The sequence below is a fragment of the Podarcis gaigeae genome, assembly GCF_964106915.1.
Source record: "Podarcis gaigeae genome assembly, chromosome: 11".
Lineage (NCBI taxonomy): Eukaryota > Metazoa > Chordata > Lepidosauria > Squamata > Lacertidae > Podarcis > Podarcis gaigeae.
Genome location: NC_139687.1, coordinates 65,022,557 through 65,050,553, shown reverse-complemented (window position 1 = coordinate 65,050,553; position 27,997 = coordinate 65,022,557). Strand labels below are relative to the sequence as shown.

At 57.9% G+C, this 27,997-nt stretch overlaps 1 protein-coding gene across 8 annotated transcripts; it reads right to left on the bottom strand.

Annotated features, from left to right (window-relative positions):
- Positions 1-151: 151 nt before the first annotated feature.
- Positions 152-26,310, bottom strand: TPM2 (tropomyosin 2). 8 transcript variants are annotated; one of them, XM_083703041.1, is made up of 9 exons: positions 25,502-26,287; positions 24,984-25,109; positions 7,712-7,845; positions 6,611-6,728; positions 6,445-6,515; positions 5,649-5,724; positions 3,456-3,518; positions 2,595-2,664; positions 152-414 (listed from the first exon to the last, which is right to left on the bottom strand). In XM_083703041.1, the coding sequence occupies exons 1-9, from the start codon at positions 25,613-25,615 to the stop codon at positions 332-334; spliced, it is 855 nt and encodes a 284-aa protein (XP_083559167.1). In that variant the 5' UTR covers positions 25,616-26,287; the 3' UTR covers positions 152-331. The 8 variants fall into 8 exon arrangements, with proteins under 8 accessions (XP_083559167.1, XP_083559165.1, XP_083559171.1 ...); XM_083703039.1 differs by lacking the exon at positions 5,649-5,724 and adding an exon at positions 3,656-3,731 and having other exon boundaries at positions 25,502-25,776; XM_083703038.1 differs by lacking the exons at positions 152-414; positions 5,649-5,724 and adding exons at positions 1,788-2,299; positions 3,656-3,731 and having other exon boundaries at positions 25,502-26,310.
- Positions 26,311-27,997: the final 1,687 nt, after the last annotated feature.

Sequence of the window (27,997 nt, the reverse complement as noted above, 5' to 3'; positions counted from 1 at the left end):
TCTTCCCTAGCACTCCCCCACCCCTCAAGGGAGTATCCACAAATACCTTAGTCTCCCCCCTGAGGACAACCATGAGGCCTATGTCCAGAGACCCCCTGCCCCTCCCTCCCTGCTGCCCCACCCAAAAGAGACCTCGGGAGACACAGCCCTCCTCTGTTCAACTTGCTTTAATAACTGGACAGGCAGGTGAGGGGCAGTGCAGAGGCAGAGCCCCACAGGGGCCAGCACAGGCCTGGGGGGCAAGGGGGCTTCCCTTCAGCAGAAGGTGCTGGCCGGGCAAGAGTGTGGGGCGGGGAGAGGGGGCCGCCGCTGCTGCTCCTCCAGACCCTCCTCAGAGGTTGTTCAGTTCCAGCAGTGTCTGGTCCAGGACCTGGTGGATGCCGACGTTCTCCTCCTTGGCGCTGGCCAAGCTCTCTGCAAACACAAGGCAGGCAGGCAGGCACCCAGGCACACCCCACCACCGCCAGAAGGAAGCCCACCCCCCAGCCCAGGAGAGAAAGAGGCAGGAGATAAAGAGAGACACACACACACACACAGAGCGAGGGCCCAGTCAGTTCAGCAGCTTCATCCAACAGCAAGATCCCACCCCCACCCCAGTCCCTGGAGGGCAGCTGAGGTTGCCCAGAGGCCTGCCCTCTTCACCACCACCTGCTCCTAAGGAGAACAGTCAGCTCCGGTCCCCAAACACCTTGGAAGAGGGTGTCGATCCGTGAAGAGGAGCAAGGCAGCAGCAGCAGCAAGAGGAGCATTGCAGGAGAGATGGAGAAGCAGAGAGGAGAGACGCTGCTTGCCAGGATCCTGTCCCATTCACCCCACCCCTTGTCAAAAGGGGCTCCCACCCTGCCCAGCATCATCTGCTGAGCTCTTCTCCAGCTCAGACTGGGAACCACGCCTCTCTTCTGGGAGGCCCATCCTCCAGGAAGGTGTGCAAGAGAGGAGACCCCCTTCCCAAATCCTCTTGCTCCAAGAAAAGGGCTTCTCAGGGGGGAGAAGGGAGGGGCAGGGGAGGGGCTGCCCCCCCCCACGAAGCAGGCAAGGGCAGGGGCAGCTGGGGGGCTCAGTTGTGGAGGCCGTGGAGGACCAGCCGCAGCTCAGTAGCCAGGAGGCTGTTTTTCTCCTCCTCCTGCCGGGAGCGCTCTGGAGGGGAAAGATCCATGTCCAGCAGCAAGAAAGGAGAAAGAGAGAGACAGAAAGAGAGAGAGAGAAGAGGAAGGGCAGGAGGCCCGTCAGCACCAGAGGAATAAGGGAAGCCCTGGACATCAGGGCTGCTGCTCCCGGGAGGCCTCCATGCCACGTCCCCATAGCCTCTTGCAGGGAGGAGCTGGTTGAGACCCCCAAGCCCCCCTCCAGGAGCCAGAAGCACTTCCCTGGGACAGCTGCCAGGCAACCCAACCAAGGACACCCCAGTTATCTCCTGCCACCTGCCACCTTCCCTAATCTGGAGCCAGGGGAGGAGGCCGGCTGCAGGATGGAGGACAACAGACAGGCAGGGGGCAAGAGGCTCCCAAGGGGTCACATCCCTCAGTGCCCCCAGAAGGCTGGCCAAGGGCAAAGAGGCAGGACCCTCCAAGCCCCCTGCCTCCATGGGGCTCACAGGGAGGGGGGAAGCCCTTTGACGCCCCCCCTGCAGGGGCAGCCCTTGCCCACTCAGATGCCAGGGTTCAAGGAGGGAGGGAGAGGTTGAGACAGCAGATGAACTAACCAGGCATGTTGGGCAACCGGTGAGTCCAGAGCCCCACAGAGGAGGAGACAGAAATGGAGGCGAGAGAATGAGAGAAAAAGAGGCGTTTGCTGAAACTGTTTATTGAACCAGAGACTGGAGAGGAGAACAGAGTCATGAAATGCAGCATGGAGGACAGACAGTGGGACGGACAGACAGGCAGAGCCAAGAGGGGCACAGCAGGGCCTCAGAGGGACCTGCCGGGGGGGGTGCAAGGCTGCTTTCCACAGTGGGGTCTCGCTCCCACCCACCAGGGAAGAGGCCCAGATCCCCTTACCCCCCAGCCCCGGCTGCATGGCTGGCAGAGCCCCCAAACGCCGCCTCCTCTGCTGGGAAAGGCACTTCTGGCGCTGGCACAGAGCTCCCCACCCCCTATCCCCACCTGAGGTAACTTGGCCTCCCCTCCTACCCCCCCCCCAGCACACACACAGGGGAGCACTTGGGGGGTGTATCCTGGGCAAGCAAGGGGGAGGGCGGGAGCAGACAGAGGCGGAGCTCAGAGGGAGGTGATGTCGTTCAGGGCATTGTCCAGCTCCTCACTGATGGCTTTGAACTTCATCTTCTGGGCATAGACCTCGTCTGCAGGTGTGCATGGAAGGTGGAGAAGGTGGAGGCAGTGAGGCAGAGCAGAGCAGTGCAGGGGGTGGAAAGAAAAGAGTGAACGTGAGAGGGAGGGAAGAGAGAGGAAGAGGAAGGCGGGTGGCTGGGAGAGAGACGAGGAGGTGGTGGAGGAGGAGGGAAAGAGGAGCAGGACACCCTCACCACCTTCACAAGGACCCAACCCTCTCGGAGCCCATCCCCTGCTCTGGGTCCCAGCCCCACCACTTCCCAGCCCAACGAAGGGGGCGGGCGGGGGGGGGGAGCACCTTCTTACCTTCCAAGTCATCAATGGTTTTCTCCAACTTTGCAACAGACCTCTCAGCAAACTCTGCTCGGGTCTCAGCCTGGGGGGCAGGGGCGAGAGAGAGAGAGGGAGGATAGAGATGAAGAGCCCATTGGGTGGGAGACTCAACGGGGGGGCATCCTCCCAGGTTGCTGTTGGGTCCAGGGCTGCAACCTCCACCCCCTAGAAGGCAGGAGCAGCTCTGCAGCCGCTCCCCATTCTCCAAGCCTTGCAACACCCTCCAGAGCAGAACACAAAGGCTCCCTCTTCTGCCCCCCCCCCCATCATGAGAAGATGGTGAGAATATTCCTCAGTCCTTCAGTTTGGGGACCATATTTATTCTGTCTTCTTTAATTTTTTTACAGTATGTTAAGAAGCAGTTCCCTCCTTTGGGGGTTCTTTGTACAAAGCCTTGCACAAATAAAGACACTTCATGGTCCCCTCAGTTAAGTGGCAGCTCTGGCTTCCAAAGATGCGTGCACAGAACTGTAGAGCTGCCTGGGCAGCTGGGTGGGGTGCAGGAGAGATTTCTGCTCAGGCTGCTGCAGGCTGAAAGGGTTCCTCACTCCCCCTGCCCGCCAGGGAGGGTCTGGCCCTGACCACCCCCACCCTGGACTCTGCGCTTGTTTTGCTTCTGAATGCCTCTCCAAACGCAGCAGAGCCTGGGTCCACCTCTCTCTCCTAACTCAAGAGCTCATGGGCCTCCCATGAGGCTGAACATTGAAGAGTCAGGGTTTCTGACTCAGGATCTTTTCCCCAGCCCAGTCTGCTACTGGGACTGAACTGTCTGCCCCTCAGCTTCAGCTTTGGAGGGAGAGGGGAGAGGGGAGACCCGTCCCAGGCGCTGCCCACCTCCTTGAGTTTGTCCGTCAGCAGCTTGATCTCTTCCTCGTATTTGTCCTCCTTGGTGGAATACTGGAGACAGGGAGAACAAGTGTGAGGGGGGAGAGGGAGGGCAGCCCCTGCCCCACTCCAAACAGGCCCCTCCGTGAAGGAAGCCCACCCACCCTCATCCCACCAGGGAGCTCCATGCCCCTCCCCACCCCTCCTACCTTGTCTGCCTGGGCCTCCAGGGACTTGAGGTTGTTGGTGACAATTTTCAGCTCTTCCTCAAGATCCCCACATTTACTGTGTCATGTCCAGAAAGACAGAGGCAGGCGCAGGACAGGAGAGGAAAAGGGAGAGAGGGAGAGAAGGAGAGAGGGAGAACCAGTTGAGACAGCAGAGAAGAATCTGAAGAGGAAGCAGCAGCAGCAGCAGAAGAGAGAAAGCAGCAGCAGGAGGTTCCTCTGGTGCCACAAGAGGCATCGCCAAGGCCCTGAGAATCCCCCTTCTCCGTGTGGGGAGAGACACAAGCCGTGGGACTCCAGCAGCAAAGCAAGGCCCATGTGTCCTGCAGGCATCCCGAGGCCTCTGTCTTGGCACAGCACACTTCCCTGGGCTGAGACAAAAAGCCGCCTTGGGGAGGCACAGGTCACAAGCCGCATTGCAGCATTGACGGGTAGATGTGTGTCAGGCTGAGGGCCAGCTCTGTCTCTGCAAGGCCAGGAACCTCCCTCGGACCCCTTGCGACCCCTTAAGCTCTTCGCCCTGGTTAAGACGCCCCTTTGGGGAAGGTGGCTGGGAGATCCCCGTCTCCTTCTGGGCTGCCTGCAAACCACGTCCCCATTCCACTGTTGCCAGGGCCAGGCTGGCAGCCTGATTCCTGCCCCATCACTGCCCATTCCCCGCTTGTGGGGCGCTCTCCCCAGGGAGGCTTGCCTGGTGCCATCCTTCTATATCTTTAGATGCCGGGTGGGCATTTTCCTGCATAACCAGGCCTTTGGCTTCTAACTATCTGTGTCCTTTCAGAAGTTGGGGGCTTGTTTTTCTGTACAGTCATACCTCGGGTTGAATGCGCTTCGGGTTGAGCATGTTCGAGTTGCGCTCCGCGGCAACCCGAAAGTAACAGAGCGCGTTGCTTCCGGGTTTCGGCACTTGCGCATGCGCAGACGCTCAAAATGACATCACGCGCATGCGCAGAAGTGGCAAAAAGCAACGCGCAGACATGCTGTCGCTAGTTACGTTTGCTTCTAGATGCGAACAGGGCTCCAGAACGGATCCCATTCATATCTAGAGGTTCCACTGTATTACCTCCATCCTTGTTTTAATTGTTTATTATTATTATTTATTGAAATTATACGCCACCCTATACCCAGAGGTCTCAGGGTGGTTCACAGAAAAGATCAACATAAAAACCACAATACAGTCACGCCTCGGGTTACAGGCGCTTCAGGTTGCGTTTTGTTCAGGTTACGGAGCGCCGAAACCCAGAAGTATCAGAACGGGTTACTTCCAGGTTTCGGCGGTCGTGCATGCGCAGAAGCACCAAATCGCAACCCGCGCATGTGCAGACGCACTGCTGCAGGTTGCGAACGCTGTGGGTTGCGAACGTGCATCCCGCACAGATCACATTCGCAACCCACAGTGTCCACTGTATATATAATCAAAATAAAAACATCAACCCAATAACATCTCCCCCCCCCAAAAAAGAGCCACATTTTAAAAGGGCATAGGATGTGTGTATCTCTGTGGGGTTTTGTTTGCTTGGTTCTAAGTCACTTTAGGTTGCCTTGAGCAAGATAATCTGACAAAAAAAAATACATATATATAACACACATAAATGAAATCTCTTGCTTGGTGGCTTTTGCTGCACTCGAGAGGCCGTGGGCTCCAAGGCAGACCCCTTCCCCAGCGTGCCTCTGGGAGGCGCCAGCTGCCCTCCATTCCTAGCCAGACAGCCGTGCCACCCTTGCCCAGGGTGAGCCTCTGCAAGATGGCCGGACGCAGAGTGGGGCCAAAGCCGCCTCTCACGCCTCCCCTTGAGGGTCCTGCAGGGGGGTGGCATCTGAGCACAGAGCGGAGAGACTGGGTGGGAGAGGAGAGGAGGAAGTGCTCAGAAGGACAATGACCAGAGGAAGCAGGAGCAGGAAGTGCGCACAGCTCAGAGAACGAGAGAGAGAGAGAGAGAGAGAGAGACGGAGGAGGGGGTCCCCTGCTCAGTACCTCTTCCTCTGCAGCCATCAGGGATTTGAGGGCCTGATCCATGGTGCGGAGCTCCTCTTCGAGCTGCCTCATGCGGCTGGGGGGGGCAAGGGGGCAAGCAAGGTTTAGCAGTGGGGAGGATGCAGCCCCCCTGCAACGCCCTGGGCCTGGCTGCCCCCAGAGAGCAGGTGCCCTGCAAGGGGGACCCCACTCAAGGCAGTCAAATGTATGTTAACCTTGGAAGGCGAAAGGGAGCTGGCTCTGCCTGGGGTTCAATCCTGCCTGCACTGCTTTCCTTACGTCACCATGAGAGGCTCTTGCGGTGGGGAGGGAGTAAAAAATGATGGGAAGGAGCCAAGGGGGTCAGCTCCACAACAAAGAGAGGGGTGGATGAAATACCCCCCCCCCTTTACAAAGGAACACCAACCACACACGGGGGGCTGTGCAGCATCAGCAGACCCCTCCTCACAAGAGCCAAGAGAGGGGAGGGACAGCTGCCCTTTCTAGTCCTATATGGGCCTTGGAAGCCCCTCTGCCGCAGGTGCTCTGCCTCAGGCCACGTGGCTCAAGGACGGGGGTGCAGAGGATGAATCCCCCCCACGGAGGCCAGGGACCCCCTCCCCAGCACTGGGCCTGTAAAAAAGCCTTCCTCCCCCACTCCCACCCTCATGGGGGTGGGAGAAGAGAAGGACCATGCTTGGAGCTCCAGTCCCAATGCAGCACAGCCTCCGGCACTATGATGTCCAGCCCTGGTGCCCCCTCCCTCAAGGCAGGCCAGTGAGGGAGCCCCTCCCTCTCTGCCTGTGGCCACACTCACCTCTCGGCCACCTCGGCCCTCTCCTCTGAGCGCTCCAGATCCCCCTCCAGGATCACCAGCTTACGGGCCACCTAGGAGCCAAGCAGAGAGACGTCAGGAGTGCAGTCCGGGGGGGGGGGAGCTGCTTCCCTCCCCAGGCCCCCTCCCCTCCCTGGGGCCCCCTCACCTCCTCATATTTGCGGTCGGCATCCTCTGCAATGTGCTTGGCCTCCTTCAGCTGCATCTCTTGCAGCTCCATCTTCTCCTCATCTTTCATGGCTCTGTTCTCAATGACCTTCATGCCTCTGGTGGGGAGAAGCCACAAGCCCAGTCAGCCACAGGGCCCAGGACTGCCCCACCCACACTGCCCCCCTCCAGAGTCCCAGAGAGCCTGCCCCACCCAGGCGCCCCAGGGAGAAGCCCTAGAGTCGGAAGGGACCCCAAGGGTCATCTAGAGCAGCCCCAGGAAGACCACATCCTGGCTCCTCTTGGCCTTGCTGGCTTTGCTTGCACACCCAAGGCAGAAACTACCCCAGAAGTTCATCCAAGACAGGCTCTCGCCTCACCCTCCCTGCCCAACACCCCAGCCTGCATGGGAATGGTCCTCTGAGTGACCCCACTGAAGTCTCCTCTTAAAGGCTCTGAGGGGGCAGCCCTCCCTGCCCAGAGCAGTGGCCAACCTCGCAGGGAGGGCCAGGCCACACAAAGGCACCTCAAGGGTCTCCATCATGGCACAAGGCAGCATCTCCTTTGGAGAGGGAGCCAGGAATGGGCTTCTCTCCCGGCTGCCCTCCCTGCCTTGGAAAACCCAAAGCCAGGGCCAAGAGGCCAAAAAGACTGCAGCCCCTCAGCAGCCTGGCTCCCCTCTCCCTCTGGCCAGAGCTGACAGAACCTCTCTCCTGTGGACTCTGACACAGAGACCCCCCCTGCCAATGGGGGAGGGTCTCCCAGTGGATCTCCTCCTGCCTGGACTCTGGGCAGATCCAGAATGGCAGCAGGAGAGTTGAGAGGAGGAGCATGAAGCACTTGTGCCATAGCCTTCCTGCCTTTGAAACCTCTCCTCATCATATCCAGATAAGGGATGAGTCGAGAACAGCACTTCCTGCATCAGAAGGAGGTAGGTCTGGATGACCTCTGAGGTGCCTCCCGACTCGACACTTCGGCTGTTCTCTGTCTCATTTCGCATTCCCATATTCAGATCTTCATCAGAGGACCTTCTTTGCCTTTCAAGCCCACCCAAAGTGGCCCCAAGGCAGTTGTGGGGAGCTCCAGCAGGCCCCTCGCCCACCTCTCGCTCTCGTCAGCCATCTTCTCCGTCTCCTCCAGCTTTTGCAGGGCGGTGGCCAAGCGCTCTTGGGCTCGGTCCAGCTCCTCCTCCACCAGCTGGATGCGGCGGTTGAGAGAGGCCACATCGGACTCAGCCTGGAAGGAAGGAAGGAAGGAAAGAAGAGGGTGCAGAGGTCAAGCACAGGCACAGCCCTGCTCCACAGCCCAGCCTCCCCCCTTCCAGGCAAGCGCTGCCCTCGCCATGCCGCCCAACCACAGCCCCACAGGGCTGCCCACTCCCACCTCACAGCCCTTCCCACCCCACAGACAAAAAAACGCGACCCCAGGAAAGCCAAGGCCATTCCAGGCACATCAGACGCTGTGCCCACTTGGTGGATCCAGCCAGTCACTGGTGGGCAGCCATGACCCGAAGGGTGCCAGGCAGGGTCGGTGCCAGGCAGGGGTCTGTCCCTGGGGGTGACACTCTGTCCCTGAGCTCCAGCCCCTCCCTTCTCCCTGCTTGACCCCAGTCAAGGCCCAGCCAACTCAGAAGCCAAAAGGGGCCTTGAGCCGCCACCAGCCCCCCACAGATCACACACACAGCCTTAGACCCCTTTCCCATCCCAGTCTTGGGCATGCCAGAGCCTGACCCCCTTCCCCATTGCCGGCCCTTTGGGGAGCCCCAGCATCTTTCCCAAAATCTCAGCTCCTCTGCTCTCCCCCCCCCCCCCCCGGCTCACCAAGCCCAACGCCCCTCAACTCAGCCCCCATGATTGTGCCTCACTTCTCCTCGCTCTGCTCTTGCACATGTGTGTGTCGTCCCCCCCCCCCCCCCCGAGGCATGGGGCGCAGTTTCCCTTTTGAAACTCCCACTGGTCTCCTCTTGGCCTCACTGCCAGGAATCAGGAAAAGTTTCCACTTTCTTAAACTTAGTTGATTGCAGCTTCTGGGAGCTTGCAAGTGGGGCGTTTGAAGGATTGCCGGAGGCAGCGGAAGAGGGTGATATTGTGTCTTTGGCATGAAAGCTGCTTGCTTGTCTGAGCTGCTTGCCGCTTGAGGGTGCGGCAGAGTGCTCTGCTGAGCACATGATCTGAGCAGGAGGTGCTACTGCTGAGAGGAAGCCAGGCTGAAGGAGGAAGTGAGTTGGGGAGGAGATAGCAGCCAGCAGCAGTCACAGTTTCGCTGGTTGCCACTTCTGGGAGTTTGTGCACAGAGTCCCTGGCCAGGACCCTGCGCTGGGGAGGCCCCAAGTCCTGTCTCATGGTGTGCATAGGACCAAGGGTCATGGAAGGTGAGGGAGCTGCTGCCATGACCTGCAATGCCTGCGCCATGTCAGTCTTCTACCGGAGAACGTGCAAAAGTGCAAACTGGTTGCCTTGCTAGATGAGAAGGTCCAGCAACTTGAGGCCTGCCTAAGCACACATGCAGGTTTCTCGACAGAGCTGAGCGGATGTGATAGAACAACAAGACAGGTGGGATGCCCCTAAAGAGGAGGCAGATCGCCCATTGCAAGAGATGAACCCCTGGAGGAATGTGGCACACAGAAGTTGGACTGTCAGGAGCCGTGCTGGGTCATTGGGGTGCAAAATCGCTTCCATATTTTCACCCCAGACACCAATTCTGGGCCAGAAGAGCTGGGACAGCAACTGCTGACCTCCGAATACACCAAGATGACTGTGAAAGGTACAGAACAAAGAATGATTCCCGCTACCCTCCAAAGGAGGAAGAGATAGGAGATGGGTTTGGAGGAAACGTTTTCCGTTCTTGACCTGGGACTCAGCTAGATTGGTAAAGAAATGTGTTTTCTGTGCGATATAGCAATGTGACAACAGATGGCGCTGTGGAGTCAAGTCTTTCCCAACCGGATTCCCCTGGATGAGTTTACAACACATTTAACTGAAACGCTTCTTTGATGTGTCTGGATCCAGCCCTAAAACCTCCAGATCCAAGGCTGCTGATTGTGGGTGAGTATGCTGATAACCCACTTGCTACCTTCCAAGGAAAGGATCGCAGACAAAGGGAAGGCAAGTTGAGAGGAAGGAGTAGGAAGTACTCCAACCATAAGGCAATAAGGCCTTTGTAATCTATCCCGATAATATCCAGATAAGCTCCAATAGACAAGAGGGTGAGACTCAAGAGCAGCAGTGGGAGACCTCAGAACCCTTCAAGGAGGCTTTGGAAGGCAGAGGGCATAGAACAATTGCTGCCGATGAGTGGTGGTAATAGAGGACTCCCTACTGAGGGGGACAGAGGCAGAATTATGCAGTGGAAACAGGATGGCCCAGGAGGTGTGCCGTCTTCCAGATGAAAAGATTCATGATGTGACAGAGAAGTTGCCAAGTCTTATAAAGCCCACTGACCACTACCCCTTCCTTCTGATTCATGTGGGTACAAATAAGACTGCCACACACAGTCTGCAACATATAGCAAGGGACTATGAGACTCTGGGCAGGAAGCTGAAGAACCTTGCAGCACAGCTGGTCTTTTCATCACTCCTTCCTGTTGAAGGCCATGGCTCAGGAAGGGAGGAAAATACTGGAGGTAAACCACTGGCTACACAGGTGGTGTCGTCAGGAAGGGTTTGGCTTATTGGATCATGATCGTCACTTCCTTGAGGAATGACTTCTGGCGAGAGATGGGCTGCATCTCACAGCGGTTGGCAAGAATGCTTTTGCTATGAACCTGATCAGGAGAGCTTTAAACTAGATCTTGAGCAGGAGGGAGACAACATGACAGACAACAGAAGAACACACGGCACTGGGGATCATAGCTTCAGTGATACTCCAGGAACCTGCTAAAGGGCAGGAAATCACAAGAAGGAGTTACGACTGGTGGTTTCAGTTGTTTCTACACAAATGCACAGAGTATGGGAAACAAGCAAGACAAATTGGAGCTTTTGTACAGGACAGCCAATACGACCTGGTAGGCATTACTGAAACTGGGTGGGATAAGACTCATGACTAGAATGTAGGAATTGAAGAGTATAACCTGTTCAAAAGGAGGACCATTATATGTAACGAATGTGTACACTTCTGAAGAAAACCATGACCTGGAGCGTGGAAAGCAGATTGAGAGTATATGGATAAAAATTGTGGGAGAGAAACACCACAGGGACCTTACTGTGGGGGTCTGCTATAGACCGCCAAGCCAGACTGCAGACTTGGGTGATGCCTTACTAGAGCAGATTACCAAACATTCAAAAAGGAGAGATATAAACATGGGGGACTTCAACTTCCCCATATCTGTTGGAACTCAGACTCTGCCAAAAATGTAAAGTCCAACAAATTCCTCCATTGCCTCAATGACAATTTCATTTCTCAGAAGGTGGAAGAAGCAGAAAGGGGATCATCTATCTTGGACCTGGTCCTCACCACTAGGGAGGAACTGATCAGTGAAGTGGAAGTACTTGGAAACTTGGGAGGAAGTGATCATGCCCACCTGGGTCTCGTGATACACAGGCAAGGGAAAGCTGCCTGTAGTCAGGCATGAACTCCGGACTTTAAGAAGGCCAATTTCAAAAAGCTTAAAGAGCTACTGGGTGAGATCCCAAAGAGTCCAAGATGGATGGGAGTTTCTTAAAAGTGAAACACTGAAGACAAAAATGCAGACAATTCCAGCAAGAAAGAAAACTGGGAGGCATTTAAGAAACCGGTGTGGCTGCATAAGGAGCTCACAGATGAGCTGAGATTTAAGGGCATGTATAAGAAATGGAAGAAAGGGGAAATCACAAAGGAAGAGTATACACAAGTAGCCAACAGTTGCAGGGTGAAGGTCAGGCAGGCTAAAGCTCAGAATGAGCTCATGCTTACAAGAGAGGTTAAAAATAATAAAAATATTTATTCAGCTATGTTTGAAGCAAGTGGTATGTCCTCTGTGTGGAGAGGATGGAGAAACGCTATTGGGTGACAGAGAAAAGGCGGAGCTACTCAGCACCTATTTTGCCTCTGTCTTCACCCAAAAGGAAACTGATGCCAACCTGGCGATAACAGAATAAATGATGTAAGGAGGGAGCTGCAGCCCGAGACAGGAAATGGGGTAGTAAAGGAACACCTAGCTACTTTAAATGAATTCAAATCTCCAGGGCCTGATAAGCTGAATCCAAGGGTACCAAAGGAGCTTGCGGATGTCATCTCAGAGACTTTGTCTATGATCTTTGAGAATTCTTAGAGAACAGGTGAGGTTCCTGCAGACGTGATCTGGGCAAATGTTGTCCCCATCTCCAAAAATGGTGAAAAATAAGAACCAGGTAACTACCAACTGGTGAATTTGACATCAAGACCAGGAAAATTCCGAGAACAGATAATTCAACAGTCGGTCTGGGAGCACTTAGTAATTACAGCATCCTTTTCTAAGATCCAGCATGGGTTTCTCAAAAGTAAGTAATGCCTGATGAATCCCATTTCTTTTCTTTTTTTTAATGGAGTTACAAGCTTGGTGGACCAGGGGAAGGCTGTAGACTTAGTGTATCTTGATTTCAGTAAGGCTTTCGACAAAGTCTCGGGTGATATTTTTGAAAGGAAGCTTCTAAAATGTGGGTTGAACAAGGTAACTGTTAGTTGGATTTGTAGCTGGTTGCCTGACCGAGCCCAAAGAGGACTCCTTAATGGATCTTCGTCATCCTGGAAAAAAGTGACAAGGGGTGTGTCACAGGGTTCTGTCCTGGGCCTGTTGTTGTTCAACATCTATAAATGACTTAGATGAAGGGATTGAGGGGATGCTCATCCAATTTGCAGATGACACCAAACGGAGGGATGGCCAGTGCCACAGAAGACAGAAGCCAGATTCAAAATGAGCACAACAGCTTGGAGAATTTGGCACAGGCTAACAAAGTGAATAAGGGACGCAGGTGGCGCTGTGGGTTAAAGCCTCAGCACCTAGAACTTGCCGATCGAAAGGTCGGCGGTTCGAATCCCTGCGGCAGGGTGCGCTCCCGCTGCTCGGTCCCAGCGCCTGCCAACCTAGCAGTTCGAAAGCACCTCCGGGTGCAAGTAGATAAATAGGGACCGCTTACTGGCGGGAAGGTAAACGGCGTTTCCGTGTGCGGCTCTGGCTCGCCAGAGCAGCGATGTCACGCTGGCCACGTGACCCGGAAGTGTCTCCGGACAGCGCTGGCCCCTGGCCTCTTGAGTGAGATGGGCGCACAACCCCAGAGTCTGTCAAGACTGGCCCATACGGGCAGGGGTACCTTTACCTTTACCTTTTTAACAAAGTGAATTTCAACAGGGACAAATGTAAGGTTCTGCACTTCAGCAGGAAGAACCAGATGCACACATATAAGATGAGGAACATCTGGCTTACTAGTAGGACATGTGAAAAAGATCCAGGGGTCTTAGGACCACAAGCTTAACATGAGTCAACAGTGTGATGCAGCAGCAGAAAAAGCAAATGCCACTCTAGGCTTCCTCAACAGAAGTATAGCATCCCAATCAAGGGTGGGAGAAGTCCCATTCCATTCTGCCTTGGTCAGACCACACCTGGAATACTGTGTCCAGTTCTGGGCATCATAATGTAAGAAGGATATTGACAAGCTGGAACATGTGCAGAGGAGGGTGACTAAGATGATCAGGGGTCTGGCAACCTTGTGAGGAACCGTTGAAGGAACTGGTTGTGTTTAGCCTGGAAAGAGGAGACTGAGTGGAGACAGAGAGCCGTCTTCCAATATCTGAAGAGCTGACACATGAAAGATGGAGCAGGTTTGTTTTCTTCTGCTCCAAGAGGTAGGACTCAAACCCATGGCTTCAAGTTACAAGAAAGGAGATTCCAACTAAACACCAGGAATAACATTCTGACAGTAAGACTGTAGAACAGTCTCCCTTGGGAATTTAGACGGCCATCTGACGTGGATTCTTTAGCTGAGATTCCTGCATGGCAGGGGCTGGACTAGATGACCCTTGGGTCCCTTCTGTCTCTCTGATTCCATGATTCTCCCTGGTGATCCTGTTTGTGCTCTTTAGTCCCTTCCTGCTTGGGCTGTTCAAGGGGCATGAGGGAAGAGACAGGGGCTCTGCCCGCAGAAGGTCTCCCGTCCCTTCCCAGAAAGGTTCCTTCCCAGCTCTGGCTTGCAGCAGCTCCCCCAGGCTCCCCCTGCCAGGCGCTTTCCCTTCTGCTTCTTCTGCCTGGAGCTGGCCCAACTTGGGCAACATCGCCCCCTCCCTTCCCCAACTCCCCCCTCCTTCCATCTCCTGCACTTAAGACTGAACATCTGCAGGCCGAGACTTGTAGGCTTATAACTTCATCATGCATTAGGCACTTTGAAGCACGACTGGGGGTGGGCAGGGCAGGGGGGGCGCTCTCCCTCTCAGCAGCACAGAAAAGAGAAAAGAACGTCCTCCTTCTGCGCACTGTGGAACTCCCCACCCCAACTTGGATGGTTTGAAGAGAGAAGTAGACCAATCCCTGGAGGAGGAGGAGGAGGAGGAAGCCGCTCTCAGTGTCTCCTAGCCAGGATGGCTCTGCTCTGCCTCCACGGTCAGAGGCAGCAATGTCCCCGAATCCCCGTTGCTGGACCCCACTGGAGGGGAGAGGGCTCTTGCCCCCCAATCCTGCCAGAGAGCTTTCCGTAATGGGCCTCTGTGAGACGAGGGTGCTGCATGGGGCCTTGGCCTGATTCAGCAGGCTCTTCCTAGGTGACGCTCCTGAGACACACACCCCGCCCAGGTCCCCAGCCTACACAAGAGGAGTGCCAGGCCACCTGCAAGGTGACATCACATCCCAACTTTTGTGTGGTGAAAGCCTTTGGCACAGGGGCTGGTGCCACCTCTGTGCAGCCCAGCACAGGGCAAAGAGCAGCGCCGGCAGCTCCTGGGAAACTGCCCCACCCAGACAGGATGGCTGTTGGGCCTCAGCAGCCCATCTGGGGGTCCAGGGCAGCAGCAGTAGGAGGAGCATGTGGGGTGGGAAAGGGAGGCAGCCCAGCAGGAGGGGGGAGTTGCAGGAGCAGGATGGGTGCCTTGCCTGCCTGCGCTGGAGTGACTAAAGCGGCAGGAATGCCTCCAGAGCAGATTCGCTCCCAAAAAGGAGATGGACAGGAGCTGCTCAGGGGGTGGGGGTGGATTTCCTGTTTATTGCAGCTGCAAAGCATGGGGGTGGGATTCCCCCTCACTCCTCACTCCCCATCCATGCTCTGGCTGAAGGGAAGGGAGGAGCCAGCGGAGGCAGGGCTCCTCCCCTACCTCCTCCCTCCCCCCCACTCCCTCAGCCCCTCCCTCCCCCCACATTCCAGCCAAGGGAGGTGCTTTCTGCTGCTGGTTCAGGCCCAGGGCTGAGCAGGGATCAGCAAAGGGGGCACAGCAGCCACTGAAGGCGGAGGACCACAGAGCAGAGAGGGTCAGGAAGCAGCCTTCCCCCAAGACCCTTTAGAGCTGGGCCCAGGGAAGGAAGAGGCAAAGAGGCAGCCGGCAGCAGAGGAGGCCGGAAGGGCTTTGGGGGGCACAGGACCAAGGAGGAGGGGGAAGGCCAGCTTCTGCGATGCTCACCTGGAGGAGGACTCCTGAGATCCATCCCCCCCCCCGCTTCCCCATGGCAATATAAAAATGCCTAGCTAATGCAACCAGGTGGTTGGACTAGATGGCCCTTGTGGTCATCTCTCCAGTTCTGTGATTGCATTCTTGTACTGGTAGGGCAAGGTATACTGCCTCTGGAGAGGGAGGATCTAGTCTGAGCTAGCAGGGTCAGCCATCCTGAATCCTGCAGCGACTGTCTTTATGGGCCAGACTAAAGGTTCCAGCAGAGAGGCAGGCTTGCCCCTCCACCTGCCACCCAGAGTCCACACAGCAGTGCACAGTTAGCTGCAGAACTCACTGCCACAAGACACACCACCAGCCACAAAGGAATTAGGCAACGAATGGAGCCAGGAACAGCCAGACTGAAAGGAGCATAGGAAGCTGCCTTCTATGGCCACTGGTCCATCTGCCTCTGTATTGTTTACACTGACTGGCAGCAGCTCTCCAGGGTTTCAGGCAGGGGACATTCTCAGCCCTACCTGGAGATGCTGCCAGGAATTCAAGCCAGGACCTTCTGCTCTAACCAGGGCTAGCTCAAAACATTGTGGTGCCTCAGGCAGGCGGGGAAGGAGGGGGCATGAAGATCTACAATAGAAACAAGGAGAGAACAATCCGCTGCCTGAGATGGTCACCTCACCTTGCCTCAAGGGAGGGCCGGCCCTGGCCCTAACCACAGGGCTCTTAAGACAGGAGGCTGCACACAAGAAGCAGCGGGAGGCTTCTGAGTACCAGAACAGCCGTAAGGCAAGACCTGCACTTTCCTGAACAACTTGTTGGCTGCTTCGACCTGCAGAACTGGCCCTTTTACAGGTGCCCCATAAAGTGCCCCAGCACTTTGGAACTCCCTGCCTATTGACATCTGGCACGCACCTTCCCCATATTATTTTTGATGCCTTCTTAAAATATTTTTGCTAGCCTAGTCTTATTCGTTCACTGCTGATTCTAACCATTTTTCAATGGTTAATTGCTGGTTTTTATTGATAGTCTTAATATGTCTTATGGTTGGGCAGTGTTCTCAAAGCTACCAACATGAGTTTGACCAAACTGCAGGAGGCAGTGGAAGACAGAAGTGCCTGGCGTGCTCTGGTCCAGGGGGTCACAAAGAGGCGGACACGACAAACGACAAAACAACAACAATATGTCTTACAAACCAGTTAGATGTTTTGTTACAATCAAGTCGTATATAAATTTCATAAACTAAACAGAATTTAAATTAGAGCAAATTGTTTGGCTGTTGGTAGAGCTAAGGGCTCCGTTTCTGATAGCTGACACCCCCAAACCAGGCAAGCAGGTGAGCTTCCTATGGGGACCCAAAGCTGTTTGTGGGGCCTTTGCAGCCCAACTAAGCCAGGCAGCCTTCCCACTCCATGCCTCGCCCAATGGAGACACGGGGGGGGGGGAGAGCCTGGCCCTGGGGCTAAGTCCCCCACCCCAACTACCAGCCCACTTCTCTTTCCACCACACAACCAGCTTTGCCTTGGGAACAGCCCACCAGTGGGGGATCCTTGGGGGAGGGGTGCGCAAGGAAGGCCCTCTCACGCACCCAGAGGGCCAGAAACTGGAGGGAAGGAAGCCCCCCGAAGGACCTCTCTGGCTTGGGAGTCCCAGCCCCAGGGAAGGAGGCGCCTGCTCATTCCCTGCACTGCAGAAAATGCTCTCACAGCTCTGCAAAAAACCAGACGGTCCCCTCCTCATATTTGCGCCCTTCCCCCAGGTGTATGGTGCAGTAGATCATCTGATTCCAGCTGGTCTCAGGGAACAGCCAAGGGACTGGAGGGGGGCACCAGCTGGGGCTGGCCAGGAAGCCACCCGCAGGACTCCTGCCAGCCTCCTGTCAATTATTTACCGGGCTGCTTCAGTTCCAAGAGCCTGCAAAGAGGAGGGCTCAGGAATACAGGGACAGACACAGTACTGCACCCTCCTTATTGTCTTCCACTTTCAAGCCCCCCCTCCCCGCCAGGCCAGGCATGTCCCACACCCCAATCGTCCGAGCCCCCCACAGAATGATGTCACAGGCAGTAGCAGGCCCTGGCCAAAGGGGGTGTCAAGCTGACCCAAATCCTGTCCCCCAACCCATCGTGGCTGCCTAGCAGCTCCCCACCCCCAGCTCTTGCCCAGCCAGCGCTCTCCCTGCAATGCGCAGGTAGGTCCGCACCTGGATCAGCAGGAACCTCCACCTCACGCACAGCTGAAATGGCACCAGGATCCCACCTTGCCCTCTTTGCACTACTAGAGAGATGCTCCTGGGAAGGGGCGCGAGTACCAGAGTGAGGATTCAGGGGCAGGAACCCCAGGAGGAGGAGACGCTGCAAAGAGGTCCGTGGGCAGCGTGCCAGCCTCGCACCTCCGCTCCCCCATCCGGGAAACGGGCACAAGGGCGTCCCCTGCCAGGAGTGGCTGAGAGGGGAGCTCGAAGAGCTTGGCGCGCCTCGCACATGCTGTTCGCTAGAGAGTAGAGCCCTTGGCGGAGACCCCGCCCTCTGGGACCCCCCTAGCACCCTCCAGAAGGACCCCTCTCCCGAGGGTACCCATGTGGCCCGGGGCGACGAGGCCACGCCCCTGCCCCTTCGGCCGGGAAAGGAGCGCGGAGGAAGCGGCGCCTCCCCGGATCCAGGTGGGCCGGGCGGCTCTGCGCTGGGCGGAGCGCGAGGGAACGAGGCAGGCAGGATGCAGGCGGATGCCTGGCGAGTCCCCCGACGGGAAGCCCCGCCCGGGTGGAACCAGCCCTCTGCACATGCTCGGGAACCCCGCCCTTCCGAGGCGCCGCTTCCTCGGGTCGCCCCGGGGAGAGCCCAGCGCCGGGTGCCCCGCCAGCCCCCCCCCAAGCTTCCAGAGAAAAGGTCGCCCCGGGGCTGGCGAGCCCTTCCGGGGGGCGAAGCGGACCCTCTCTCACCCGCTCGCGGGCCTGGCGCTCGGCGTCCACTTCCCGCTGGAGGTGCTCGGCGCGCTCCTCGGCCTCGTCGGCCACTTGCTGCAGCGTCTGGATCTTCTTCTTGACCGCCTCGATGGAGCTGCTCCCGGCCATCTTCCCGGGCGGAGGCGCGGAGGGGCGGGCGGAGGCTGGAGCCCGTCGGGGGGCTGGATCGGGGGCGGCGGGCTGGCGGGGCTCCTGGCCCGGGCTCTGGCTGGCGCTCGGTCGCTCGGTCTGCTCGCCTACCCGCCCAGCAGGAAGAAGCGCTCAGGATGCGGGGCGAGGCGGCCTTCCGCGCCCCGCCTCCTCCTCCTCCTGCCGGCTCGGCCCCTCGCGCGCCTCCTCCAACGCGCTGGCCCGGCCTCGCTCTTAAAGAGCCCGCCGCGGAGGCAGGGAAGCAGGGAGGGGCTGGCGCTGTCCGTCGGGGGGCGCGGCGCCGTCGAAAGCGAGGCGGCAACGCGCAGGCCCGGCCATTGCAGCCCCCTGGCAAGCGGGGGCCCCGGACTCCCCGACGCTTCCTCCGGGGCAACGTGCCAAGTGTCGGTGCCCCGGGAAGAGCCTCGCTCGCTCGCCCGCCCGGCGGCTTCATGCGGTGGCCTCGGGGAAGACTCCGCTGCGCGCCCTTCTGGGCTGGCTTTGCCCCGCAGGGCTGATCCGGTGGCTACTTGGCTGGAGGACTGAGAAGAGCACCAAGCCAAGCGGGGACTTTCGGATCTCCCTGCTGCTGTGACTCCGCCGAAGGACAACTCGATCCACTGCCACTTGACTGAACCGAGTCTCCCCATCAGACGGGGTCAGCTGCTGGTTGCTGCAAAGGCACAAGAAGGAAGCCACATCTGCTGCTCCAAGGCTGCTCTCCTGTAAAGCTGAGCCATCAGTAGGGATCTGTGTTAAAAGAGATTCTTCGAGGGACACTCTGCATGTGCTTTGGGCCATTTTGTCCTTGGAGCTGCAGGATATTCGGTTGTGGTCTTACTTTCTTGCAACATGGCACTCAGAGCAGCAGCAGCAGCCCCCACGTGGCTGCTCCAGGGACTCACCAGTCCAGGCGCTGGCCAGGCCTCCTTGGCTTCAGTAAGGTGGTTGCCTCCTGGCACCCTGTGTATGCTCAGAAGCCCGTGGACCAGACCTGTGAATCACAAATGGGCAGAGGGCTGAGGGAAGAAGAGCGTCCCCAGTCAGGGCCACTGGGATTTCTCTGCTCCTTTTTAATCTGCCTTTATCCCATTCATCACAGAGTGTTTAGACGACAGCACTGCACAGCAAGGGGGAATAAAATTCTGCTTAAGAACCTGAGAAGAGCCTACTGGATCAGGCCAGTGGCCTGTCTAGTCCAGCATCTTCTAGTCCAGCATCTTCTCCCAGTAGCCAACCAGATGCCCTAATGGGAAACCCAGTAGCACTTCCCCCTCTTCTGGTTTCCAGCGATTCGCATTCAGAAACATTACTGCCTCACACTGTAGAAGCAGAGCAGAGCCATCTTGGCCTGGAGCCCTTTATAGCCTTCCCCGCCATGAATTTGTCCAATCCCCATCTAAAACCATCCAAGTTGGTGACCATCACTGCTACTTGCAGTGGTCAACTTTGGGGTCTCAAATTTCAGCAGCATCCTGTGCAACACCGAAATTTGGTTTCCTTGCCTCTTTCCATCCCGAGGCTCCATGCCCAACTGGTTGCACTTCCCTAAATCCGCCTCTGACTTCTTGTGGGAATGAGTTCCACAGTGTGACGCGGCAGCTAAAAAAGCCAATGCAATTCTGGGCTGCATCAATAGGAGTATAGCATCTAGATCGAGGGAAGTAATAGTGCCACTGTATTCTGCTCTGGTCAGACCTCACCTGGAGTACTGTGTCCAGTTCTGGGCACCACAGTTCAAGAAGGACACTGACAAACTGGACCGTGTCCAGAGGAGGGCAACCAAAATGGTCAAAGGCCTGGAAACGATGCCTTATGAGGAACGGCTAAGGGAGCTGGGCATGTTTAGCCTGGAGAAGAGGAGGTTAAGGGGTGATATGATAGCCATGTTCAAATATATAAAAGGATGTCACATAGAGGAGGGAGAAAGGTTGTTTTCTGCTGCTCCAGAGAAGCGGACACGGAGCAATGGATCCAAACTACAAGAAAGAAGATTCCACCTAAACATTAGGAAGAACTTCCTGACAGTAAGAGCTGTTCGACAGTGGAATTTGCTGCCAAGGAGTGTGGTGGAGTCTCCTTCTTTGGAGGTCTTTAAGCAGAGGCTTGACAATCATATGTCAGGAGTGCTCTGATGGTGTTTCCTGCTTGGCAGGGGGTTGGACTCGATGGCCCTTGTGGTCTCTTCCAACTCTATGATCCTATGATTCTAGATTAACTGTGTGAAAAAGTCCTTTCTTTGATCTATCCTGAATCTGCCAACATTCAGCTTCATTGGATGTCCATGAGGTCTAGTGCTGAGAGGGAGAAAAGCTTTTCTCTTGCCACTTTCTCCATGACTTCTATCATATCGCCTCTTCCTTGCCTTTTTTCTAAACTAAAAAGTCCCAAACGCTGCCACTTTCCTCCATCCCCACGATCATTTCAGTTGTCCTTTTCGGAACCAGATCTGAAGTCCTTTGCTCATTTCTGGGCTCTTCCACTTTGCCATAGATAAACTGGAATGGTTTCAGAGGAAGGTGAGAAAGATGCTCAAGGAGTGTGGGAAACTAGTCCTGCGAGGCCAGGTTGGAGGAACTGAGCCTGCTTTCCCTGGAGGAGACCTGAGAGCCGCCTTCCGCTTCCTCATCGTCTTTGCTGAAGTCTGTCATTAGACAGAAAAAGGCAGGGAGTTCTTTTCTGCTGCTGTCCCAGGTGGCAGGATGAGATCCACCTGGCTTACATTACAGGAAGGCCTCTTTATTGATGGTGGGGGCAGTTTGAGGGTGGTGGGAGCACTTCCTGCTCCCTGGAGGGTGAGCCTCTCCGCCCCAAGTGGTCGTCTTCAAGCAGGACCCAGACATCCATCTGTTTTCTTTTTGAGGTGGGGTTTCCTCCACTGAGCAGGGGGCTGGAATAGATGGCCTCCGAGACCCCTTCCAGCCCCTTCTTGGGTGAAACAGCTGGCAGTGAAGGGAGAGCACAGCCCTTGTGGCTGGTAGCTAAGCACCTGCCACCTTTCGGCATGATAGGGCCCCTCCAAAACATGTCTCAGTGTGTGAGTGCGTGCGTGCTGGGGAGGGGGTGTCACAACACTCTAGGCCAAGCTGGATGTGCTCATACATCTCCCATGTGTTTCCACTTCCTGGTCTCTTGAAATACTAGGTTGCTGCTTGCTGCATTGGAGCACAATTCCTTCTCTCTGCCTTCTGCTGAGTCAGACCACTGGGGCCATCTAGGTCAGTAGTGTCTGCACAGGCAGGCAACGGCTGTTCCAGATTTCAGAAACAGAGTGTCTCCCAGCCCTGCCTGCAGTTGCTGCCACTGGAGTTGAACATGGGACCTCTGCATGCAAGGCAGATGCTCCACCACTCAGCTGTGTCCTGTCTGTCTCTGTTTTGTATCATTAAAGCTGCTTGAATAGTGTTAGGTTTTCAGGTTTTATCTTCTTTTACTATTTGCTTGCACAGCTCCCAGAGTCTGATAGTTCTTGAATGTCTAATGTTTTAATTGAATTAATTGTGTTGAGATTCCTTCATTGCAGGGGGATAGGCTGGATGACCCCTGGGACCCCCTCCAACTCTACAGTTCTGTGACTCTAATTAGAAAATGAGATGCTCATAAATTCAAAAAATGGCACGAGGTTGCCAGTAGCCATCTGTGGCCACTGACTTACTTTCTGTTCCAGAGGACCAAGGAGGCTTGTACCTGAAAGACTCCCTAGTCCAGGGCTGGTGCTTGGCAGAACTGCAGGAGCACTTGCCCCCCCCCCCCCGCCGGCCAGCCTCGAGGGAGCCCCACTCCTGCCTTCAGCTGTGAGGGTGCCAGAAGCAACTCCCTTCAGGCTGTGCCTGTGCTATAGCCATTGTGTGACATGGCAGCCTCCTGCTGCGCAAAGAGAAACACCAGCTCCCTAAGGCAGAAATGCATGTTGGGAAGAGTCTTGGGGTCCAAAGGTGGGCTGAGCCAATCCTGCTCTCAGCAGAGCAAACCTGAAGCCCACCCTTTGCTGACACTTAGAAACACCCTCAGGTCCACATCCTCTCCCAGGGACACGGCGTGGCTCTTTGGCTAGTCACCGCCACCCGCTCTGAGGCCGGAACTCAGAGGTCAGGGTTTCTTCCTGTCCCTCTAGGTTTAGGATGTCCCTCCCCACACAAGCAAGCTTGCCAAGTTTCCTCCTGGGGAGGCTGTGAGGCCAAAAGTATCTGTCTCACAGGGCCAGGGAAAGATGCAACTGGCCTGATCATAGTCCCTTCTGAATGGGGCAAGTTGAGCCCCCTGGAGCAGTCAATCTGGGACCACCTCCCCTTTTGCCTCCTCTGATCACGTCTGCACTGTGCTGTCACCCTGGTACATTCTCAGGCTCCAGTCCCTCTCTTTCCATTCAGGAGGAAAGAACACCCCGTGGCTTCTCCCCCTTCCCATCATCTCCTGCTCTGATGCTACACAGGCGCACCTTGGACCTCCACCTCTCAGGCACGTGCCTTGTCTCCTCCGGCCCACTCAGGCCCCTGAGCAGCCACCTGTGGTGCCCCCCCCCCCGCTGCTTTCTCCTTCCCCAGGGCCTGACCTGCCTCCCCTCTTGCTCAGCCTGGCCTCCCCCTGCATCCAGTGGTGGCTTCCCCAGCGGCTGCCCTGGGGGAGGCCAGATGACCACCTGAGCTCTGTCCCCCCCAGACCAGCCCTTTGAAGTGGCATCAGTCAGCATGTGTGTGCTGGACACGTGGAAATGGGGGACCTGAAAGGCGAGGCTGAGGAATGGTGCCAGGCCAGCTAGCCTGTTTCCAAGCCAGAATTTCTGCCTTGGTCTTGATGCCCCCGAAGGGGCCTGGAGCCCTTGCAAAGCACTCCGGTGTTCCCTTCCAAGTGCAAGCGCAGGAAATGGCGGCGGGGGGAAACGACGACTGCTCAAGGCAAAGTCACCTTTACATAACGTCTCAAATGCACACACGCTTCCGGGATGGGGAGGCATTTATTTCCCACATAGGGTTGCGAAAAATGTCCTCCATTGGCAGGACATACAAACATGGGGCAGCCCCGGCCTGCCTGCCAGAGCCCAGCTGCACTGGGGAGAAAACCTGCATCTGCCTTGTTCTGGACGGGCCGCGAGAGGAAAAGGGGGACCTGCCTCCGAGTGGGGCAGAGCCAGGGCGGCTGCGCTCCTACATCCCCGCAGTTGCTCTGCGCCAGTCAGCCCCCCCCCCGCCCTCTAGCCAGTCTCCTCCTCTGGGCTCGGGGAATGGCCAAATATGAGCAAAGGCGGCGGAGGCTGGGACGGGCGGGATGCTGAGCCAGCTGCGCAAGACCGAGCGCAGAGGCTGGGCAGCCCAGCAGCCATGAGGAATCGTAGATTCAAAGGACTGAGAAGCTGGAAGGCACCCAAAGGGCCATCTAGTCCATCCCCCTGCAATGCAGGAATCGCGGCACCGGTGGAGGCGGGGATGCCCCTCGGAGGAGTCGCCCGCAGCCTCCCGGTCCTGCGCCCAAGCGACTGGCTTCGAGGCTCATCTGCGCCCTGCAGCAAGCTAGGAGAGCGCCTCTCGTGCCAACCTGCGGGAACTAAGGGGCATCATCCAGCCAAGGGCCCCTGTGCACTGTGCCCTGGGGGGGGTGTCAGCAGGTAGACCGTGTCCCCCCCCCCCAGGCCTCCCGGGGCTAAGAGTGGCAAGCCTCTGGACCAGGCTGCGTCGCCAGCCTCCCGCCTCTGGGTTAAGCCTCTGGAGGAAGGAGCAGGCGGGAGCCTATTAGCACCCCGATTAGCACCGCCTCGCCTGGCATCTGTCTGGCTCGAGCCCTCCGCGAGGAGGAGTCTGCAGACGGGCTCTGCCTGGAGGGGTCATATCTGCTGGCAGTGCCCACTGGCACTCGAGGAGCAGCCAGGGCGGCCTCTGCTCCTGGACTGGACCGGCATGATGGGCGCAAAGACAACCGCAAGGCAGGCTGCGCGTGTGGGCACCGATCTTCCCCGGCCAAGAAGGGGCTTTTCCGCGGCCCGGAAACACCGGGCAGGTGCTGGCAGAGTGCCCGAGGTGTGCGCGGACCAAGCCGAGCAAGCAGCCAGTAGGCCGCCCGGAGAAGCCCGGTCCGAGCACGAGGGGACCCGCCCCGCGCTCCCGCTTCGCTCCAGCCGCGCAGGTTGCGCCCCCTCCTCGCCCGCCCGCTGTTGGCGGCGGGTCCGGGCTGGCGGCGCTCCAGGCGGCGGGTCCCTTTTAGGCGCTCCTTAAGACCCCCAGATCGCCTTTCACCCGGGCCTCGAGCCTGGCTCGGGCAAGGAGCATTTATTTATAGGGTGTCAAATGCCCTCGAAGGAGGCCGAGCCAGTGGCGGGTCCCCCGAGCGGGCTCCTCTTTAAAGCCCTCGCAGCTGTCGCTCCCTGGCCGGAGGAGTACGCCGTGTCACCACCTCCCGCGCCAAGAGCCCCTTCCTGGCCCCGGGGAGACCCTCAGCTAACGAGCGCCCAGGAATGCCTTGACAACTTGATGGGCGGCGCGGGTGCCAAGGCCCGCGCCCGGAGCCTCCCCTGCCCGCCCGCCCCGTCTTAATAGCCCAGTGACGGCTCAATTCATCCTCGGGGAGGGAGGGAGGGGGAGGCCCCACTGGCGGGCAGCTGCTCGGGGCTTAACGAGCCCGGAATACCTGGAGGGGCCCCGTCCCCTATGCCCTTGCTCCTCGGCGCCACCCATCCTGGCCCGGGCAGGATTGGCCCTCCGAGGGCATGCCTGCGCCTTCCCTTGCCGCCCCTCCGCCCCGCGAGCCGGACTTACGTCGCCGGCCTTCTTCTCGGCCAGCTCCAGCTTCTCCTGGGCCTCCTTGACGGCCTCCGAGTACTTGTCCACTTCATCCTCCGTCCCCTTCAGCTTCTTCTGCAGCCCCTGCTGCTCCTCCTCCAGCTGCGGGGGGTCGGGGAGAGAGAGAGGGGAGCGTCAGCGGGAGGCCGATGCGCTGCTGCTCGCTCCTACCCGGCGGGAAAGGGGATGCCCGGGGTAAGGAAGGGGCGGGGGGGGGGGGCAGAAGGGCCTTCCGGCACTCAGGATTATCTGGGGTGGGGAGTCTCCAGAGATGGGAGCCCAGCGGTGGGAGTTGGGAGGGCATCTGCCTGACTTAGTCCGGGCAGCTGGAAGCGGATTCACAGCTAATGGGTGGGGGTCTTCTTGCCTGGCCAAGTGTCCACCCAGATCAACTGTCGGGGATGGAGGGGGCTAGTGAGGTGTGGTTCCTCCTAGGGGTCTGCCCTTCTGGGGAGTGGGCGCCAAGAGGCCTGTGGGGCTGGGCGGGCGGTTACCTGCTTGCAGCGGTCCTCGGCCTGCTTCTTGTCGGCCTCCGCTTGCTCCGCTCGGTCGATGGCGTTCTCCTTGTCGAGCTTGAGCATCTGCATCTTCTTCTTGATGGCTTCCATGGCTGCGGCTGGAGAGGCGTCGGGACCCGACGGGAAGGACGGTCGGAGGCGCTCAAGCGGGCGAGATCGAGAAGGAAAGGCGAGCGGAGCCGCGAGCGGTGGATACTGGCTGCGCGCCCCGAGCGGCTCACACTGCCTAAAAGCCGGGGAGGGGCCGGGCCCTCCCCCACGGCCGAGCAGCACCTTTTAGGGACAAGCTGGCAGGGACGGGACCGGCCGACGAGCCTCGACGGGCGGGAGCGGGGAGCGGAAGGCGGGGACGCGGGCAGCCGGCCAGGCAGGCAGGCAGGCAGGCGCGGAGACGGGACGCCCCCAGCCCATCGCCGCTGGTCAGCCAGCCTGACGGCACGCGCCCCGGCACCTCTCCCCCTCCCTCGAGCAGGAGCCTCCCCGCTACCCCTTTCAGCTCGCTCCGTCCAGCTATCCATCCCTCTAGCCTTGGATCTGTTGCTATAGTAACCGCCCCATCCCGGAGGCTGCCCACCTAGCCCGCCCGCGCCCCGCCAAGGCCACTGAGGCACCGGGCAGGGCCTTCGACCCTTCTGCAGGGTCGCCCCATGGCCAGGGGCCCCCCAGGCGAAGGCAGGCCCCGAGTGGCCCCCCTTCCGCTTGGGCAGGCGAGGCGGGGGTCGCCAGGCCAAAGACAGCTGCTGCCCGGCCAGCCGCTTCCCCCACCCGGAGTCTCCCAGCAGGCCGCGGGACAAGGGGAGCTGGAGGACGCTCCCAATTTGGGAAGCGGCGCCACATATTTCCTCCCTTTCAGGGACTATTTTGGGCTTTCTCTCTCACGGACTTGCTCTGGGAACAGAGGGTGTTCCCTTCGCGCAGCGCTCCCCAGAGTCAGGCAGATGCTGGAGGGCTATGGGGCGGGCGAGGGTCCGAAGCTGTGGGACTTTTGCTTGGGCTGCGCTGGAGTCCCAAGTCAGCCGCAGGCCTCCTTGTGGCCGGAGCCTTGCAGTCTCCAAGGCAGGAGGCTCTGCCCAGCGGGCCTGGAAGGGCCGCTGCCTCTTGAAATCTCCCCATTCCTGCCCCACTCCGTGTCTTCCCTTCTGAGCAGCGGTGACCTCCAGCAGCAGACACTGGCCGGCCCCTAGCAGACAGGAGCAGGTGGGCCTCTTGGCGGGGCTTCAGCGGGCCTTCCTGGGCTTGCGCTGTGCAGGAGTCGAGATGCAAAGGCGCTCCTCGCACCAGGTGAGGCAAATCCTCCTGCTCCCGGTTGGACCTGCAGCACACTTGGCCCACCCCCGCCCGGACAGGAAGCCTCTTGCTCCTCATCCCCCAACTTGTGGGCAGGGATGTGCATCGCTGGGGATCTTTCTCTAAGCTAGAGATTTCCAGTCTGTGTCACCACCACCTCTCCAAATCATCTTGCTTCTGAGGTCCTGCTGCTCCAAAATAACCCTCATTTTCATTAGGATTTGTGTGCATCCAAAACATCAGTGTTGCTTCCTCCCAGGTCTCCTAGTCCTGTCTTCCCAACTGCCAGGTACCAAGAGGGTTGGGAATTTGGGGGGAAAGAACCTGCTAGAGCAGGCCCATCCAGTCCAGCCTCCTGTTCTCACAGCGGCCAGCCAGTTGCCTGTGGGAGTCCACAAGCAGGGCCTGAGCACAAGAGTAGTCCTCTCCCCACCCTGAGTGACTGGCTTTCAGAAGCATTAGTGCCTCTGACCATGATGGCAGAACATAGCCATTGTGGCTAGTAGCCCCTTCTAGCCTTCTCCTATATTTGTGGGTTTTCTACAGATGAATCATGCTTTGCCATTACTTCTGTGTCACAACAGCACAGTCCTAGCTTTGGCACCAGAAGCCACACAATGGGACAGGGCTGGCACCAAGCAGTAGAGCCAGAAGCACCATGAGGCTGGAAGGCGGCTCATCCTTAGGATCAGCAGAAATCCTGAGGGACCTCTTGCAGGTGGCCCAATGGGGTGGCCAGAACAGGAGCCGGATGATGCAAGACGGGATCCTGGAAGCAGCAGTAGTTGCTGCCCCCCACACTCAAAACCCTGCCTGCGCCAACACATCCTGTGAGCTGCAAAGGCAGCTGGGCCTTGGTGCTCAGCTCTTCCTCGCCAGGTGCTGAGGTTGTGTGTAATGCCAGCCTCCTGCCACCCAACCCATTCCCTGTAAGAGGAGGGGAGCAGGCAGGTGCCAGGACTGACAAATGCCCCACAGAAAGGGGGGGCACAGTGCTGAGGCAAGAGGAGCAGAAGGGTCAGGAAGACAATGCCTGAGCAGCTTACAGAGGGAAGCTGACAATGTGGGAGGCCAGAAAGGGGGTCTTGTCAGGGGGCTGAGCCTGGCGTTATGGAAACTCCTCTAAGGGGGTATAAAGCCCAGGCACTGTGGGGTGAATTAGCTGCCAGCCCAAGAGGAAGCGGC